This window comes from Paralichthys olivaceus, chromosome 2 (genome assembly GCF_024713975.1).
Source record: "Paralichthys olivaceus isolate ysfri-2021 chromosome 2, ASM2471397v2, whole genome shotgun sequence".
Lineage (NCBI taxonomy): Eukaryota > Metazoa > Chordata > Actinopteri > Pleuronectiformes > Paralichthyidae > Paralichthys > Paralichthys olivaceus.
This window is the reverse complement of record NC_091094.1, coordinates 17,501-32,687: the sequence shown is the minus strand read 5'-3', so window position 1 is coordinate 32,687 and position 15,187 is coordinate 17,501. Positions and strand designations below refer to the sequence as shown.

The 15,187-nt window shown below is 42.6% G+C and overlaps 3 protein-coding genes across 5 annotated transcripts; 2 read left to right on the top strand and 1 right to left on the bottom strand.

The window, feature by feature from the left end:
• Window positions 1–591: 591 nt before the first annotated feature.
• On the bottom strand, window positions 592–4,501 carry cox18 (cytochrome c oxidase assembly factor COX18). 2 transcript variants are annotated; one of them, XM_020111247.2, is made up of 7 exons: window positions 4,329–4,501; window positions 3,385–3,827; window positions 2,711–2,811; window positions 2,416–2,570; window positions 2,211–2,326; window positions 2,030–2,137; window positions 592–1,378 (listed from the first exon to the last, which is right to left on the bottom strand). In XM_020111247.2, the coding sequence occupies exons 2-7, from the start codon at window positions 3,799–3,801 to the stop codon at window positions 1,217–1,219; spliced, it is 1,059 nt and encodes a 352-aa protein (XP_019966806.2). In that variant the 5' UTR covers window positions 3,802–3,827; window positions 4,329–4,501; the 3' UTR covers window positions 592–1,216. The 2 variants fall into 2 exon arrangements, with proteins under 2 accessions (XP_019966806.2, XP_019966807.2); XM_020111248.2 differs by lacking the exon at window positions 4,329–4,501 and adding an exon at window positions 3,983–4,304.
• Window positions 4,502–4,669: 168 nt separating this feature from the next.
• Window positions 4,670–9,968, top strand: selenot2 (selenoprotein T, 2). The gene is made up of 6 exons (XM_069531004.1): window positions 4,670–4,983; window positions 5,868–5,978; window positions 6,082–6,208; window positions 7,370–7,457; window positions 8,705–8,838; window positions 9,622–9,968. The coding sequence occupies exons 1-5, from the start codon at window positions 4,781–4,783 to the stop codon at window positions 8,824–8,826; spliced, it is 651 nt and encodes a 216-aa protein (XP_069387105.1). The 5' UTR covers window positions 4,670–4,780; the 3' UTR covers window positions 8,827–8,838; window positions 9,622–9,968.
• A 671-nt stretch (window positions 9,969–10,639) lies between these two features.
• rnf4 (ring finger protein 4) lies at window positions 10,640–14,131 on the top strand. 2 transcript variants are annotated; one of them, XM_020111439.2, is made up of 8 exons: window positions 10,640–10,852; window positions 11,695–11,798; window positions 12,257–12,434; window positions 12,541–12,620; window positions 12,758–12,770; window positions 12,860–12,974; window positions 13,191–13,242; window positions 13,802–14,131. In XM_020111439.2, the coding sequence occupies exons 2-8, from the start codon at window positions 11,787–11,789 to the stop codon at window positions 13,949–13,951; spliced, it is 600 nt and encodes a 199-aa protein (XP_019966998.1). In that variant the 5' UTR covers window positions 10,640–10,852; window positions 11,695–11,786; the 3' UTR covers window positions 13,952–14,131. The 2 variants fall into 2 exon arrangements, with proteins under 2 accessions (XP_019966998.1, XP_019966999.1); XM_020111440.2 differs by having other exon boundaries at window positions 11,682–11,798.
• Window positions 14,132–15,187: the final 1,056 nt, after the last annotated feature.

The window sequence follows — 15,187 nt, the reverse complement described above, 5'->3', positions numbered from 1 at the left end:
CAAAATTCTGTCGAAACAAATATAAATACAATTAATATTTCAAATTATTAGCTGAACACTTAATCATTAAACTGAGGTTATCGTGTAAATTTCTGCATCAACGTTTGTATCTGAAGCCATTTTCAGATATGACCTCTAGAGGATCTTTGAAGAATTGGTCCAGAGTTCATGTTTCACAGCTGAACAACTCAGCAGCAGGTTTTCTGCTCAGACTCGTTCAGCATCAGATCCTCCTCGTTCTTCAGGTGAGAGGTGGAGCAGACAGACAGGAAGTGATCATGTTTACATCACCTGACACCGTCGTCAGCTCTCATCACCACAAACTGTCTTCACGTCTTCGTCTGTCTTCTACATGTGTGTCAGCACTTTGTCTCCAGAGACATTTGTTTGTGTTTCTTCATGTTTGTGTCACGTGTTAGAAGCTCATCACCCCCCCACTCCCTCAGTGACTCAGTGGAGGACGCTCTGCTGTGTCCTCACTTCTCCTGGACTTAGACTTTATACAGGAGTGAAGGATGGGTGGTTGTTCATCAGAGGCTGACGTACATAAATCGAAATAAAACTTTCTCCATCATTCTGATTCACTTCCTGTTTGATTTTCAGTTCGGCTTTTATTGTTTCAACAAACAGGAAGTTAGATGAGTTTCTCTCCAAAGATGACGTGATGAGTTTTCATCACCTTACATTCTTAATTTTCAGTGTTCATTGTTCAAAAACAAGGATTTTATAAATGCTGTTAAATTGTTCTTCTCGTCTCTCCGACGAGACGAGAAGTGTCCGACTTGATGGGGTTGATTTTTTTAATCTCTACTGCTGTCGACAGATCAAGACGCAGTCAGACCAAGTCCACCTCGAAATATTATTTACAGTTTTTCAGCAGGACGCTTGTCATAGTGAGAAACAGGAAATGATCCTGGGTCAAAGGTCAGGTTAGTTCAAACTACAGAAGATGAAACTGAGCATCAAACATGTTTATGACAAACTGATGATATCACCTGATGAAATCACAGCATAAGTATCTGGATAGAATGTTGATTCACTGTAAGACAGTTTTATTAACTTTACACCACTTCCTATATAAAACAGTCTCTTCTCATTGGTCCATTCTGATGTGAGGCTGTAGAGCAGATCACAATTGTGAAATACTTGTGTGTGTACATGTGTTTTTCACACTTTATTTGCAGTACTGTGTATTTATATGTAGTACTGTGTGTATTTATTTGCAGTATTTGTTGACGAGGGCTGACAGCAGGTCTCTATACGGAGTCTCTGATCCAGGACGTTGTAGTTTGAGGACTTTGTGAATCGCAGAAGAACGAAGGACGAGGTTGTGACTGAATCCGATGAGACTGGAGATGAACCAGTACAGAGAAATGCACTGTAAAAGAAACATGAGTTAGAGAGATGTTTCAATAACCACACACGGACTCACCGAGGGGATGGATCTTAACCTGCTCACATGCAATTGTTCTACAGCAGTGGTCACAATCAATTCATATTTACAGCATCTGTATATTTATTCATCTGTGTATTTATCTTCTCAGTTCAACAATATGTTCTACAGAGTTCTGCTACTGCAGCAGTGTTTTGACTTGAATATGGTCATAAAAAGGACTATTTCCTTGTATAAAAGTAGTCCTGTGTACTCAAATAAATACCAGTAGTATAGAGTATGAAGCTGGGCATCGCCACTGCTGCAAATGTTTCACAATAAAACTCCTTTTTTTAAACAAAAGAAGGGATTTAGTTTTGAAATGCACACAGGAGGTGTAGCAACTGTTTATGTTTGTGACATAAATTGAAGAGATAAACATTCAAATTCAGGTGAAAGATCATTTTCTCTGTTTATTCTGCTGTGAAACACAATGTTTATCTGGCTATGTCACAAATGTATTTCCAACACTTCCCGAACCTGTTTCAAAGTAAAAGCACTCCAGCGTTTGACTTTCTGAATCCATTCATTTGTTCTAACGGGGCTTTGATTGTTATCACAAGACCAGGAGATGCAAGAAGAAAGAGACAGACTCACTGAGGGGACAGTCGCAGCGATGGGAACCATTAAGACTGAAAATCCTCGGATGCAGTTCAGCAGCAGCTTCTGGAAACGTGTCGGATTCTGTCTCTGCAGAGAAAAAACCTGAAGAAGAAAACAGGAAGTTGGATGATTGCTGTCACAGGTCATGTTATCACACAACTGATGACAGTCTGACCTCCACGATGAGCAGGTTGATGAGTCCCACACCAAGCGGCAGAATCCAGGTGGAGTCAGGTGATGTAAGGTCAGGGAACCACAGAGCTCCCCCTGCTGCCAAATCACACTGTACCACTGCACAAATAATACACAGGTTTAAGTCCTGGACCAGGACTGATCCAAACTGAACCAGGACTGATCCAGACATTGAACCAGATGCTTACCAGACTGATGCAGGCTCAGGTTTCGGAGTGCCACAGAGAGACTGACCCACATAGGAAACTGAACCCAGACCAGCAGACTGGCTTTGAAGGGGTGACAGTTTTCTCTGACATAGAGCTGAGAAACGATACGCCGCAGGTTCTTCTGGAACTGGAACCTGGACACAGAATCACAGAGAACCACTGAACAGAGAATGACAGAAAGCAACAGACCAAGAGAAGGGTGGTGAGCAACAGAAAACCCTGTTTGTTAGGTTGTTTGTTGGATTATTTATTGGTTTGTTTGGTTGTTTGTTACCTGCTCTGTTTTTCCGTCCAGCCTCTCTCTTGCGCTCGGACAGAAACTTCATATCGAAGCCTCTTTGCCAGCTCAGAGATCTCCACCTGCAGCGCCTCCACCTGCACATCACCTTGAGGTTACTATAGTTACCATGATGGACAACCAGATAATTCATGAGCGTGTCACTGACTTCCTGTTTGTTGGATCTGTATTGTCATGGAGACTGAACAAACTCAAATTGAAATTGATGAGTGTTGATAATCAAACCCTTTGTTGTCGTTGTTCAGACTCATCAGCTGATCATAACTTGACTGATCTATAGTGTATAGGGGGAAGCAGTAGCTCAGTCCATAGCGACTTGGCTTGGGAACCGGAGGGCGGCCGGTTCAAGTCCTGCATGGACGGAAGTTGGAGAGGTGCTAGTTCACCTCCTGGGCACTGCTGAGGTGCCCTTGAGCAAGGCACCGAACCCCCCAATTGCTCCCCGGGTGCCTTCATGGCTGCCCACTGTTCCGTGTGTGGTCACTGTGTGGATTGTGTTCCGTGTGCTCCGTTCACACGGATGGGTTAAATACAGAGTTCAAATTTCCCCATGTTTGCATGTTGCTGTGTGTGGGACCATAAAGAGGAATCTTAATATTGATAAATATATCAACAGCTGATGTATCAGTGCCCCATCACCCTCAACTGACCTTGGAGATGATGACCAGCTGGTAAGCAGCAAGCGGCAGAGTGATGAGCGTCCTGACTGACAACGTCACCGTTACGATACTCAGCCACCACGGCATCCCGCTCACCTGCTGGACGCTTACCAGGAAGTGCTCACACAGGTGAACCGGAGCTGAGTCCGCCAGGCTGCCGTACCAGCCAGACGCACCTGTAGCGACACTTGCTACATCATTCGCCACATCACCACCGCCAACACCTGACATCATCCTTACAGGTAACCTGTGGCAGGCTGAGGGTGATCCAACAGATGCACCTGTACACCAGGTGACACATGCAGGTGACTTCCTGTGGATCACCGCAGAACAGACTCCTCGAGCTGGAAGCCGCAGGAGGCGGAGCTCCAGGACCCCAGACCTCGCCAACCACCCAACACTCAGCATGGTCACACCCCCCCCCCCTCACAGTCCTGAAACACAGAGACAAACAAGAGGGTTACAGAAGACCCTGAACACATCACACATGTAGACATGTAATCTAACATATTATATAATATATGGACATATACAATGACAAGTAGACATGTAATCTGACATGTTGTTCACCTTTTCCCTGTTTTCTTACCTGTTCAGGTGTTTTATTCCTGCTGGAAACTTTGTAAATGTGTGAGTCTGTTTTGTTCCTCATCTAAGTGATGCATAAGGGTTTGTTTTTATTCTGAATAAAACTGATCTGACACTTTAACAGCTCCTGTTTGTTTCCTGCTGATTGACTGTCTGACACTGGACATTGATTTCCTTCTCGTTTTGAGTTCTCAGAGTCTAATCTTTGATCAGGACCTGGTCTGATGTGGTCTACATCTGAAAACGTGTTTGGATTCTCACAAATCAAATTTCAGACGGTGACTCATTTTAAACCTCAACCGGAAACTAACTTCAGCACAAACGGAACAAAAAGCTGATCAACGCACCTTTGTGACGTCAGCGGTCAAACGTCAGTTCATCTTTTATTCGCTCATATTTTTATTCTTTCACCTTCATCCCTCCATCCACCGGCAACACAGCGTCCCGCACTTATGACGTCAAATCGTTTCCTGGCGCGTGGCGGGTACGTTAGACGTCACGGAGAGATCATACCATCATAGATTATATAAAACAATACATAACTTTTTATTTTATATAATTCTAATCAAGTAGAATCAGAAAAAACGTCATACTTTCACAATAGAGCACATTACACAGGGGAAAAAACAATAATATATTTAAGATCATATACATTTGAATAGTCAGTATAATTAATGCCCATTATAACGCGTGTGTGTCCGTGCGTTTGTGTGCGTGCGTGTTTGCGCGTGCGTGTGTGTTTGCGTGTCTCTCTCTTTTATTATGAAGTGTGGAACCGGAAGCGGTGACTCAGTCAAACATGGCGGAGTACAGTCAGGCGGGCCTCCTGGCGGCTCTGCTGCTCTTCACCGCCCTCACGGCCCGGGACGTTTATCTTGGCAGATCGAGCCCCCAGCGCGGACACTCTCCGGCCGACGGCCCCGACCTCTCCTCGTCCACAGAGCCCGGCAAAGCCGCCAAACCCTCCCTGTACACCGGCCCGGTGCTCAGGTTCCAGTACTGGTGAGTTCGTTAGCATGGTGGCTAACAGGCTAGCTAGCACATCTGATCCATGATCAAAACCGTGTTTCTCTTCGGTACCGTCAGGTCTCCACCCTCACACGTAAACCACTTTGAGATCATGTTTGTTGAGATTTGATCAATTCTGATCAGTACTAATCAGCTGACTTCATGTTTTCAATAAAAGGTTTAATGATCAGAATCATTCAGTTGCTCTGGTGGACAATTAGCAATTAGCCAATCCAACGCTCCCTCGAAACTTGTGGGTTAGGAACTTCACATTTGAGCCTTTTATTGTGACGAATCCAAACACATCTGTGCAATAATCTGGCTCTTTAATCTTGATACATCTCAGGTGGATTATTTTAACGAAGGTGCTCATTAATACTGATTGTTTACCCGCTAGTGCTATCCGACCGCTGCAGCTCATCCAGAATGCAGCAGCTCGACTGGTCTTCAACCTAAATTCACTCCGCTCCCTTCACTGGTTACCAGTGGCATCCGTTTCCAAACACTAGTACTTGTGCACCGTGCTGTGAACGGATCGGGTCCAGTCTACATCCAGCACATGGTCAAACTTTACACCCAAGCACTTCCACTTCGCTCGGCATCTGCCAATCGGCTGCTCCCTCACTGAGAGCTAACCACTCAACAACATCACGACTGTTTGCTGTCCTGGCTCCTAAATGGAACGAGTTCCACATTGACCCCCGGACTTCACATCTTCCGCCACAGCCTAAAGACACATCTCTTCAGACTACACCATGGTGATGAAGATGATGTCTAGTAACCAATAATAAAACAAACACACACACACACACACAGTGGGTTCAGGATGAAACTGTAGAGGTCAGAGGTCAACAGCTGAGGTGTCTCCTCTTGTTCAGTATCTCCTGAGGTTACAGCAGAGTGTTCCAGGACTACTCTCTCACCATCAGCAAACTGTACCCAGACGTCCGCATCGAGGGAGAAAACTACCCCCCCTCCCCCTTCAACAGGTGAGCTGTGACTAAATGTCCTCGATTGTTAAACTTGGGGAAGATTATAAAGCCTCAACATGTTGTTCAGGTGCAGACCACCTTAACTCTCCCACTCCCCCAGGTGTGTCGGTCACATGACCTCCTATTTGAAGCTCATCTCCATCCTACTGATCGTCAGCGGGCAGAACCCCTTCATGCTCCTCGGCCTCCAGACTCCCCGAGCCTGGATCTGGAGTCAAGACAACAAGGTATCTATTACCTCTGTTACTGTGGCAACTGATGCGACTATCTCCCCGTCTCCTCTAGGGCTGTCAACGAATATTCTAAATTCGAATATATATTCGAATATTTAAAAAAAACGAATATTCGATTGTGAAAATTAATATTGGACTTTGGAAATAAACACATCAGTGGCTGTTTTGCGAGTGGGCGCATTGCATGACAGGTCAGGTCGAGGAGTTGCACTTACACAGCGTCACTCACATTCTGAAAGTGAGACGCGACCAGGGTTTCCAGGCGGGTGGATAAAAATTTGGGTGGGTTTCGGATCGGTTCGGGGGAGTTTTGTAGCCAAAACACGGGCACTTCAGATCCTTCTTCCTGCGACCCTCTGTTCAGCAGTTTCACTCACTCACTCATTCACTCACATACACACACACACAGCTCTGGCTGACGTGCCCCCTAAACTCGCAGCATACACTCCAACTACCTTCAGCTCACCTCACCCACAGAGACCCGTTATTACCTTTACAGTCTATGGTTATTACCAACCGTTATTAAAATTGTTTATTTAAATCAGTATGCGCATCGCGCATAGAGAGAGAGTGGCGAGCGACGGAGCGGTCTTTTTTTACAATTAGTTAATTTACTTATTTTGTAATGTGTAGGTATGTTTTATGTTAAAACTGAAATAAAAATAACTACACAAGTAGTTATGTCTCGTTGTTTTAGTTTGTCCTCCTGTTATTGACATACTGCGCATGCGCATATATTCAAATGGTTCGAACGGATGTGTTTTTTAGAGCGAATATTTGAACGTCATTTTGCAGCAATTTTGACAGCCCTAGTCTCCTCCCCTTCCCACTATCTCTCTCTTCTCTCCCCTCTTTTTCACCCATCTCTCCTCTCCTCCCCATTTTTCTCTGCTCACCCCAACCGGTGGAGGCGGATGGCCGCCCACATTGAGCCTGGTTCTGCTAGAGGTTAACGAGGGAGTGTTTCCTCTCCACAGTCTCAAAGTGCTGCTCATTGGGGGAACTCTTTATTAAATAAGATTTTAAGGACCTTGTATGTAAAGAGCCTTGAGATAATGTATATTATGATTTGCTGCTATACAAATAAAATTGAATTGATGCTGTAGCTGGTTACCATGGTGACAACTCAAACATCACATGACTGTGTTTGTTCAGATCTTTTCCTGTCTCATGGCCTTCTTCCTCTGTAACATGATGGAGACTCACTTCCTGTCGACTGGAGCCTTCGAGGTCACTCTGAACGGTGAGTGCGTTTGGTCCAAAAATATTATGACGTCACTCAACGGTCACTCAACTTTAAAGAAATGCACAGATCAAATATGGCAACTTTACCTTTAGTACAATAATGGGGTATAGATATTATGCCAGGTGGAACACTGAACATAGACAATGCCTGAGCATAAACACTTTTCATAACAAAGATAGAAAGAAGAAAGGCTGCTGGGAATGGTAGAATTCTTAGTGCTTTCCATTTGTGAATATCAGCCTATAATGAAAGTACTGCACCACATAAGAAGAATATGTTCTGTCGTTTCAGTGTCATTTTCACAAATTGAACACATTATCGTCGATGTTAAAATGTAATCGGTCATTCTTTTGGTGGATAAATGTCACTCAGAATTTTGAAATGTGTTGATGTATGTGTCCTTGGTTCTGAAACTCAAGAAGTGTTTGAATCCACAAAACATTTCCGGAGTTTCGGGAGTAAACAGCGTTGCAGCCAAATCCAATTCAATTGAAGTAGCTGTAGATTCTTCAATCGCCCTCCATTCTGCTCCTGTGGTGTCATCCAAGTGTCCGTAAGCCCTGACATTCATATTTGACTCAAACTAGATCATTTATATTGTAACCTAAAAGTCCACTAAGGGAAGTGGTGATTCTAGCGGATGTAGCAACATGAAGCTGCACCCTGCGCGTGCCATTGGGCAAGAGTGTGCATGGTTTCCCAGAGGAGGGTATCAGAGACATTCAGATTAAAACACTGTTTACTCCTGAAACTTCACCCCCCCTCTATCATAGTGCTAAGTCGATAATGAGTTACATTTCCATTTTTCAGTGAACTCTCTCTTTAATGGTTGCTTGGAAGGTGATGTTTAAAATGTTTTTATTTCCTTTGGTGCTTGTCTCTGTGCTTTCTGGTCCACAGTAGTCATGTGTAAGGACAGCCTTGGCGTTAGCTTCATACATGTTGTAGCTGTCATTAAAAGTGGCCGAGTTCACTTACAGGATGCTCAATGATTAGTCTTATTCACTTGATATATGTTACATGGGAACAACAGGGAAATGTTCTTGTGAATTTAAAAGTCCATATTATTCAGTCTTCAATGTTTGCTACACGGAGCTTTTGACGGCACGTGTGCTGCCTCTGCCATCTTGCTGGGTCCCGTTAATGCAGCTTAATTTCAAGGGATCTAAAAGGTGTAACAGTTGTCCCCTCTCTGAATGTGACTTCCTGGTTTAACGGTGATTATTGCCCCCTCTGTCTCTCAGATGTTCCCGTCTGGTCGAAGCTTCAGTCGGGTTACGTCCCGAACATCCAGGAGATTTGTCAGATCCTCGACAACCACCTGAAGATGAACCAGGTTGATCACATGACCTTCTCCACCACTTAGATCAACACACAGGTAAATACACAAACATGTCTTTCCATAGTTGTGAGGACACTCAATAACATAATGCATTCCCTAGCTCCTAACCATTACAACTAATTGCATAACCCTAGGGTTAAATCATCTAGACAGCCCCTGGTGGCTGGCTACAGTATAGGTCATAATCCCTCTTCCTCCTTCATGTTAGCAGATGGGACATGGACCAAACAAAAAAATATCAAAGTAGCCGTTAAATACATGTTTAAAGATGGTTTCTGTCATTTCAGGTAGTTCTGCTCAAACTTTTGTTTGTTCAAGTGTTTCTGATTAGTTTGGTTTTAATTAGTTATTTGATGATATAAAACTGGGCTGAGACGACTGACATGATTGACAGCTGAGACTGAGTTCTGATTGGGCAGCTGGTTTCTCCCATCAATATGATTCTGCTGGGCTCTAAGTTACTTCTTTCCCAGTCCTCTACTGGGTTGTAAATGTTTTTTGTTAATGTGTACGGTGTGCATGGCACAAAGTCCCCAGCAGAGGGAGCTCTTCTGTCGCACAGTAAATGCTTCTCCAGAGGCTGCTGAAAAGCCTCATCTTCGATTTTTCTAATACTTGCGCGTCTACCTCACAGCACGGGTCATTAGCATAGTGCACAGCCAGCGGCTAGTCGGACACAAACCCCTCCATTGTTATAGCTTCACACCTGGTTCCTCTCTTCATGCTGCTGGACTCTATAAAGATTGGTGGAAGAGAATTACCTTTTAAAAAATCTCTCTGTCTCTGCACCCCACTCCACCCCTCTCTCCCTCTCTGTAGCCCTGGTGCGTTCAGGTGTCCCGGCTCAGTGGGCCGTTCAGCCGGTGGCGTTCATGAAGGTCTGGCCCTAAAGCAGACTCTGCGGGGCCTGGCCGGATGTCCTGCGCCACCAAACGAGTGCTCCCTCTGCATCTGGTCACAACTCAGCAATACAGTACCCTCAATGCACCTGGTCATAGGTGGCGTACGCCGAAGACTGTTGTTTCAGGCTAATTTTATTTATTTAGTATGGTACCAGTGTTAGCTTCATGCTAACAGGAAGTAGCAGACAGGAAACAGAAATAAACAGATGAAGTATTTGTTCCAATGAACGTCTAAATAAAATCTGTAAAATGTGTGAAATAAAAGTTTCTGTTTGTTTTTCTAACAAACTAATGCCAAACTTTTAATGTGAAGTTCCAGTTACTGATCACATTAGTTCTGTGAATGTTGACTTGTTTATTAAACCCTGAGGACAACATGGAGGACAGGTGAGGAAACATGGATACCTCAGCAATTTATTCATGTTTTAATCAATAATAATAATCTTTGTTAATTGATAAAAAACATAATCTTTGTTAATTGATAAAAACGCAAATAATCGTTAATTGATAAAAACAAATAATCTTTGTTAATTGATTAAAAACAAATAATCTTTGTTAATTGATAAAAAACATTTATCTCTGTTAATTGATAAAAACATGAATCATCTTTGTTTATGAACAAAAACATGAATCATCTTTGTTCATGAATAAAAACATGAATCATCTTTGTTCATGAATAAAAACATGAATCATCTTTGTTTATGAATAAAAACATGAATCATCTTTGTTAATTGATAAAAACATGAATCATCTTTGTTTATGAATAAAAACATGAATCATCTTTGTTAATTGATAAAAACATGAATCATCTTTGTTAAGTGATAAAAACATGAATCATCTTTTTTAAGTGATAAAACATGAATCTTTGTTTATGAATAAAAACATGAATCTTTGTTAATTGATAAAAACATGAATTTGAGGATCTGCTGTGAATCTGAACCTGTACTTCAGGCTTACAGGCAGCAGGGGGCGCCAACGTTGCAGTAAGAATCATTTATGTGAGAGAAGAAGTAGTTCCGGAAGCGGCGGCGGTAGCGGCTAATATTAGCATCAGCTGATCGGCGGGAGTAAATGTTTGTTGTCAGATCGTGAGATTAAACCTGCAGCTGCTTCCTGTGTCGTCTCACCTGTCCACTGAGGGGAGCTCGGTAAGCTAACGACTAACTACTGCTTCAGGCTTGTGTTCAAAACTGTTTCCGTCCAAACTCTGACTCATTTTAGCTCAGTTCATGTGTTTATTCAACACGAAAACGTTTTAAATAGCGACCGATGTTAGCACAGCACACTAGCTTACATCAGCTACGCTACGAGAGCAAGTTTTATTGAAACAGTTCAAGTGTAAGCGCTCCTTTAGTTTAAACGATGCCCCGCCACTGCCCACATGCTAACATAGGTCCTTTACGTTGGCATTAAACAATACATCCAGTAGAGGGCAGAGTTTGTGACGACAACAATAAATGACGAGGAGGTTGTGAAGAAGTTCCTACTTCCTCTTCTTCGTCTCGTCTTACTGATCCTGTAGTTTCTTGTCCTCTAAAAGTTTCATCATTGTTGACAATTGTTCCTCATGTCTCATGGTTGCAGCGTTGCCAGATGGGAAATGTAGAAGTATCTTACCAGAAGCTTCAAATTATTGTAATTTGAGGAAAATGATCGTACATTATTGATCGTAAAGAGGGGGACATTTTGAACAAATATGATAATTATTCTATAAGTGGCAACACTGGTCATCTCATTCGAACTATCGGCTATTTGTTTTGTATCTGTAAGTTTAATTTAGCAAATATACAAACAAAATGAATCCAGAGTACAAATAGAAGACTGTCAGTTTACATGAATGTAACGTTGAGCTTCAATGTGCCTTTAGCCTCAGGCTAACTGGTGCTAACTGATGGCACTTGATCATTAATCAATCATCTGAAGGTGCTGTTTGAATGAATCTGATCAGTTTAATTTGATGAGTATCTGATGTGTCAGTTTCTGTCCTTAGCATCCTGGTCTCCTCAGCGTCTCCTCAGTGTCCTGGTGTCCTTAGTGTCCTCAGAATCCTGGTATCCATAGCGTCCGTGTGCCTCTAATGACATGAGCAGTTCTGTGAGTTTTCTTATTTTCTGATGAACATGTTTCATTAATTCACTTAAATAAATTACTACCCTGACATCAGCACAACTGTGACATCATCATCAAGACTGTGATGTCATCACAGTGATGCCATCATAGAGCCTGTGTATATCACACATCTTGATATCACACTGACGATACATTTTTGATATATATCGTGCAGCCCTATTAAAGACACAGAAAGGGGGAGACTGTGATTGAACCACTGTCCTTGTGGTTTGTGGGCGACCCGATCAATCCCCTGAGCCACAGCCATTGAAATCACTTGACTCCTGTATTATTGATTGAACTTTCATTACTGATTGGAAAGTGAGTGGTTGTTCATTCAAACAGTTTTGTTTCAAATGAGGAATCAGATATGATGACCAATCAGCAGTAACTGTTCTAGTGGATAAACCCCGCCCTCTAGTGTGATGTCGTCACCTTTTCAGGCTCACAGGAAGAGGAGGAGCACAGAAAGCCCTGTTGGTTCCCGACCCAGCACCAAAAACAGCAGAGCAGCTAACGCTAACAGAGTGGCTAGCAGGATGGCTAATGTTAGCAGGACACCTGATGGTGATACTTCTCCCTCCACAGAGACCATTGATGTGATGGACAACACTGAGGACAGTGAGTACAGATCAATACTGCCACAGATAACATCTGATGAAGGAGTTTGTAGTAACTGATATATTAACCAATAGCTGATGAATTAATCAATAACTGGTGTGTTCAGGTGTGGAGGAGGTGGTGGATCTGACCTGTGAAGGATCAGAAGCTGCTGTGGTTGACCTCACAAACAATGACTCAGTGCTGGTAACAACAAGCCAATTATTCAGTCAGTCAAGGAGTCAGTCAGTCTTTCTTCCTTCAGATTAGTGTCAATAATCTAATAATGCAAAAAATCATTAAGTGATTGTTACGTGTTGATTCTTGCTTCTTTTTTCTTCCAGCTGGTGGACGAAGGTAAAATCTGTTTTGTTGTGAATTTACTGACATGTTCTTCTACACTTTAACAACAGGGACATTACAGCATCTTTGGTGTCTTCCATCAGGTCCTCACAACAGGAGAGTCCCTGCAGGGGAGAGTTATATCGTCAGCAGTGATGAAGACGAAGACACGGCCCCTGTCCTCAACGCTGCCACTATGTCCTCTGTGCACACCTCCAGGTATTAGACGTATCCATCATTACATTATCTTTGTATCAAAGCCAGGTGTTAGACTGAGCCATCATTATATTGTCTTTATTCAGAGCCAGGTATTAGACCTATCCATTACATTATGTTTGTTCAGAGCCAGGTATTGGACTAATCCATGATTACATTGTCTTTGTATCAGAGCCAGGTATTAGTCTCATCCTTACTGACAGAAGCTGTTCGTTTCAGGTCGACTCCGGGGACGATCAGTTGTCCTGTATGTCTGGACTCGTACTCTGAGGTGAGACGTTGGGTAACATACTTGCAGTTAACGACGGGTACGCTTATGTAAGACGGCTGCTTCATGTAACCTGTGTCCTTTAAATGCATTGGTTGTGCTCGTCAATAGAAATTAATGCATCAGATAGGTAAGATTCAGTACCTACATAAAGTTCAGGGCAGTAGTGAGTCCTTGACGGGGTCGTCGGAGAGGTTTGAAGACGAGCTGTGACCAGGTCCAGAATTATATCAATTTGTGTGAAGTGAAAATCTGTCTTGATTCTACCATTCTATCACAAAATGTTGATCTCGTAGGGTTCCTCCAGACAGATGTTCACAAATCAAAAAGTAGCAGAAAGGTCTGACTAAAAGATTATAGAGCGGAACACTCCGCCCTCTACTGGAATTGTCCAGTAACATGTGGTATCTAAGCGAGTACATGAACAATAACGTTCCTGATGCAACCGGTTGTCTGTGCATATGCGTCGTTGGACAGCAAGTATATCGTGGGCCCAACAAACCTGTTACTTACCTGAACAGCATGAAGAATCTTGAGTTCTGATTGGTTATATCCTCCACAGATTGTAGACAGCGGCCGATTGGTTGTTTCCACTAAATGTGGTCACGTGTTCTGCAGTCAGTGTTTGAGAGACGCTCTGACATCATCACACACGTGTCCGACCTGCAGGAAGAGACTCACCCACCGCCAGTACCATCCCCTCTACATTTGACATCACCAGTGACATCACCTCAGATGACTTTTGCTGCTGAAACTTTTTTATTTCAAGTTTTTGTATCAGAAACATGAAGCCTTCAGTCAAATGTTATTGATAATTGATTTTTTCAGTTTTCATCTGATCATTTAAGTTTATTTGTTAAAGTAAAAATAAACTCGATTGATTCTGTGGAAACCGTTTTTTATTTTTTATTTTAAAACATCATCAGAAGAGCCAATCAGAAAGCAGGACACTTGAACTAAAGTCACTCAGGTAACCTCTGACATGTCAGTGAAACAAAGTGAAATGTTCCACGGCACAGCACTGACTTAAAGCAATGCATGCTGGGTAGACATTTTGTCTGACTTCTCCAGCGCTGCTGAATGTAAATGTGTAAAAAATGTCAAAAGAGTAAGATGGTCGCAGTCAGACAGATGTTGTCCAGCTGCAGAACCTGGAAGCACCTTTTTGTGAAACATTTTCGCGTAGAAAGAAAAAGGGTTTGATGAAGGCACATGCCTGCGTGTATAAACATATATGTTGCATAAAACACAACCGATCTGACAGTTTTCCTGAAGTAAACAGTGTTCCTGTGATACATGTTACATGCATGATCTTTCCTTTAAGTAACTGAACACGTCATCATGTATGTTCTCATCAAACTTTGATTTCACTGTCAAAGATTTCAAGGTTAAAGGTCATTGTTACTCATTAGGTGCATTCGACTTCATGCAGCTCTGTAATGTCCACATAACGTGATGCATGCTGGTCTTAACACAATGCATGATGGTTACAATTTTTGTCTGCCTTCTTTCAGTGCTGCAAAACGTCACCAGGTCACATGACCTTAAAATAGGCAGGAGCGAGCTGGCCGCAGCACCTTGGTCCCGCTTCTGATGTCACAACTCAGCTGTGATTGGCTGAAGGTGTCACTGAGAAGTGAAAAAATTCAGATGTGTATTTCCATTCTGTATTTCCATTCCCAAGTGTAAGGTGTTAAAATCTGAATCCTCTTTTTGTACGTGCAAAATGTCTAATAAAGGAACAATATTGTTCCTTGTAATTAAAAAAATATACATATATGATGGTGTGAATATATATTCACTTAATATATAACCACTGACTGTGTATGTGTTGGTTTCTCTTTATTTCTGTTCTGTTATTTCATGTTTCATTTACTTTGAATTTCTAAGGGTTAGGGTAAGGTTTATCAAGTTCTCGATGACTCCCCTGCGTCATCCAACGACTGAG